Source organism: Chinchilla lanigera, unplaced genomic scaffold (assembly GCF_000276665.1).
Source record: "Chinchilla lanigera isolate Chin_1 unplaced genomic scaffold, ChiLan1.0 scaffold00135, whole genome shotgun sequence".
Lineage (NCBI taxonomy): Eukaryota > Metazoa > Chordata > Mammalia > Rodentia > Chinchillidae > Chinchilla > Chinchilla lanigera.
In genome coordinates this window covers 1266670-1270246 of record NW_004955536.1, presented here as the reverse complement: position 1 = coordinate 1270246, position 3577 = coordinate 1266670, and the positions used below count along the sequence as shown (strand labels likewise).

The 3577-nt window shown below is 50.9% G+C and overlaps 1 protein-coding gene across 2 annotated transcripts in view; it reads left to right on the top strand.

Annotated features, from left to right (window-relative positions):
• The window catches only part of Gpat4 (glycerol-3-phosphate acyltransferase 4), a 46846-nt gene extending 43519 nt beyond the window's left edge, over positions 1–3327 (top strand). For both annotated transcript variants that reach the window (XM_005410526.1, XM_005410527.2), the window contains exon 13: positions 1634–3327. In XM_005410526.1, the coding sequence (XP_005410583.1) occupies positions 1634–1742 (109 nt within the window). In that variant the 3' untranslated portion in view covers positions 1743–3327. The remainder of the gene's footprint in view (positions 1–1633) is intronic.
• The last annotated feature ends 250 nt before the right edge of the window (positions 3328–3577 follow it).

Below are 3577 nucleotides of genomic sequence, written 5' to 3'. Positions count from 1 at the left end.
TTTTTTTTGTTGTTGTTGTTAGTACTAAGGAATGAGCCCAGGGCCTTTGCACTGAGCTACAGCCCGACCTTTTTTTAATCTTTGAGTCAGGATCTTGCTAAGTCAGTAAGTTGCCAGGATTGTCCCAGCTGGGCTCAAACTTGCCATCCTTCTGCCTCATTCTCCCAGGGTGCTGGGATTACATGCACCACCATGCCTGACTCAAAAAATTGATGTATTGCACTTAGCTTGTTATCTCCTAGATCAGAAATTGACAGGTTTTTCTTTGTGAAGTCAGTAAATGTTTTATGCATTGGGCCATGTGAAGTGCACTGCTACTCCTCCTATCTTCAGAGTGAGAAAGCAGGCAAAGGGAATGTAGAAACAGATGGGTATGGCTGTGTCTGAATAAAACTTTATTTATAAGAACAGATGCCAGGCTAAATTGGCCCATGGGCTGTGGTTTACCCTTCCTTGTCCTAGAATCTGAGGTAGTACACTCATGATCCCAGCAGATGGAAAGGGATGGTGCTGCTTCACTGCTCTCCCACATCTGGACCCCCAGGGTAAGTGTTAAGGCTAGTCATGGGTGGATGCTCTGGGCAGAGACTCCACCTTTAATGGAACTGTACATTCCTGGGTAATGGTATGGCACTTGAACTATGGCCTTTTAAGCATAAGGATATTTACTGAACACTTACTATGTGTTGGGTGCTGCCGCCGCCACTGCTGCTGCTATATGAGGGTCTCATGTCACCTGTTTGGAAATGGAAATCTATGAGTGTCAGACTCATTGTTTTCATGTATGTTAAGAAAATGAAACAGAAGTTTGCTCACTTTCCAGAGTCACAGAGTAAGCACTGGAGCCAGGTTTGAATCCAGTTCGGATACGTTTTTAAACTGAAAAGTTTACCCCTTACTCTATGTTCCTGTCCCCAGGGCATAATAACAAGTCAGGCAGAAAGCAGGCTTGGGTGTTCATAGGGCATGGAGGGTGAGATAATCCTAGAGCTTTGTCGAGGACCTGAGCTGACAAGTGCTAGGGGTGAGCCCCAGAAGGGGAAACCCAAGTCCAGGGAGCTGTGCAAGTCCAGGGGGAGGTCCTGGAATGGTGAAGCCAGCTCCTGACAGCAGGCCAAGGATTTCTGGTTTCCATTACTTCCATCCTCTGAACATAGAAGAAATGAGAACTTGCATTTCACTGGAGCTGGGAGTGTAGCTCAGCCTGCACAAAGCCTTTTTGCCGTCAACACCGTAAAAAAGGGGAAAAAACCCTTCATGCATTTGTCTTGCTGTTCGTTCTTTGCATGAATTTGGAGTATCCCTGAATCTGAACTTCAGAGATTACATTTCACAGTTTTACAGATTCGCTGCATCTCAGTATGTGTCAACACCTGGCTCCCCTCCCACCATGCCAGAATGTCTCCCTTGTCCTTTGAGGGGGAAGATGAGTGTCAGAGTAGAAAGGAAGTTAGGCTTCTCTTGGGTGAAGCAGTTAAGAGTGCCAGGGTGACCCATCCTGACGCAGGGCTGCAGAGCCAGCTACCCTTGGTTTTGGCCTGTATTTCTTGATCTTGGAGCAGTGAGATACATCTGCCATGATGCAAGGTGGCTGGAAGCCTTCTTGGTGCTTACGTGGCCTTTCTCTCCTCAGGGATGGCGGACTGAAGAGGGAGAAAGTGAAGGATACGTTCAAAGAGGAGCAGCAGAAGCTATACAGCAAGATGATTGTGGGGAACCATGAGGACCGGAGCCGCTCCTGAAGCCAAGGGTGAGCTGGCCGGAATGACCTGCCTGAATCCCGGCACACGAGCCAGCTGGAGCTGTTGCCGCTGCTACCACCACCACCCCTGCTGCCACATCCTTCCAGACTCAGGGCCAGACTGCTCTGGACGCCAACAGCCGGGCCTCAGAGCTGCGCAGATCCTTGCACTCGGGCCAGTGCAGCCTGCCCTTGCCATCGGCAGCAAGTGCTGCTGGGTGTCACTGCCCAGGACGAGATGCCTTCTGGTTCCTTTTACAATACGGCCTTTGGAGGAATGCCATGGAAGTCTGCTCTCCATCCAAGTGTGTCGCGTGGGGCTGAGCGGTGTGAGGATCAGCACACTCCCTGTTAGGATTCCCTAGTCCTGGGCCTGTGTGGGGAAGGCTGCCCCACTCTAGGAGAGGTGCTGCCCAGGGTCTGGCCCAGCCTTGGAGCTCTGTAGACCTGATGAAGAGAGAACTGTGGTATGCAGGGCATTCAGAAAGAGAAATTTGAAATTCTTGTGCTGTTCATTGTTAAGAAGTCAGCAGACGGGCTAGGAGGGGCCAGCAGGCCACCAGGTGGTCTGTGGTGAGAGCCAGGAATTATTTCATGTTCAAACTCCAGGCTGAGCCTGAATTTCCTGTGTGATGTGCTCTTTGTTTAATTGTGCCTCGGTTTCCCCATCTGTAACATGACTCAGGCAGAGGGGTGGTGACTCCTATCTCACAGGGTTGTTGTGGGGTCTCAGTGCTGCATGAGTGAAGAACACATCATGTGCAGTGTCACAAGTTCCAGGTTGGCAGACTGCAGGGCGTGGTCTGCTCTCAGCTGTGCACAGGGCTTTGGACTTGTGAGTAAATAAAACATGGCCTAGCCCCACACATGTTTCTTCTGCTTGGCTTCTGCAGTGAGCCTCGTGTCACTCAGGAGGCAGGCTTCTCCCAGCAGACACTGGCACAGCTCTGGAGTCTGCAGACTACAGGCGAGGGAGGGCCGAGAGTCCCTGAGGTGGGGTGGGAGAGGGGTGGGGCAGCGGGAGCTCTGAGCAGACACAGGAGGCAGCGGAGGAGCAGAGGTCCAGGAGAGGGGTGGCTGAGAACCAGAGAGGCAGGGTAGTGGCAACCGAGCTTCCCCACAGCCAGAAGGTAAACTGCCAGCCTCATAGGCCACCTCAGTCACCGTGAGTGCAGATCCAAAGCCAGGCCACTCTGGGGGTTTCGTGCTGTGGGGTCCAATTTCTGATCCTCATGAGAGGATTTCCTCAGCCCATTTGTCCCCTGCCCACCTCTCGCTTCTTGTGGCAAGCTTGATACCCTTCAGGACTCTGTACCTTCCGCATCTGGGGTGAGGGATGTGTTGGGAATGAGGCCCGGCTTTAAGGCTGCAAACCCATGTCACCATCATGCTCAAGGATCTGCCCTGTGTGAGCCTGGTGTCACTTGCCCGCACTGCCTCCTGCCACCTCTTCACAGAGCCAGCTGTGTCCTCCTGCTGCCCCAGTGCTAGCCAGTGGAAAACTTCTCGCAATAAAAACACTCCTGACTGTAAGAACAGCCTCTTCTGTTTTGTGGAATGTTAATAAAAAGCAGCTTTCAGCTTCATGGGAGTTGATGTTTGTAGTGTTTCACTGCTAACTAGAATGATCTTTCAGATTGGTCTTAAAGATCATTTTCCCTCTGAAGAAGTTCTAAAACTTTTGTGCATGATCTGTTTTATTTCCTTGTTTGGTCTGTCTTTCTGCACACATGTTCCTAATTTAGGATCACCCTACCGCTCCATCCTTTTCATCTGGGATGCTGCAGGCCCCAAATTGCATGTAAGTATGTTTGATTCGGGATTACTGAGTTAGTC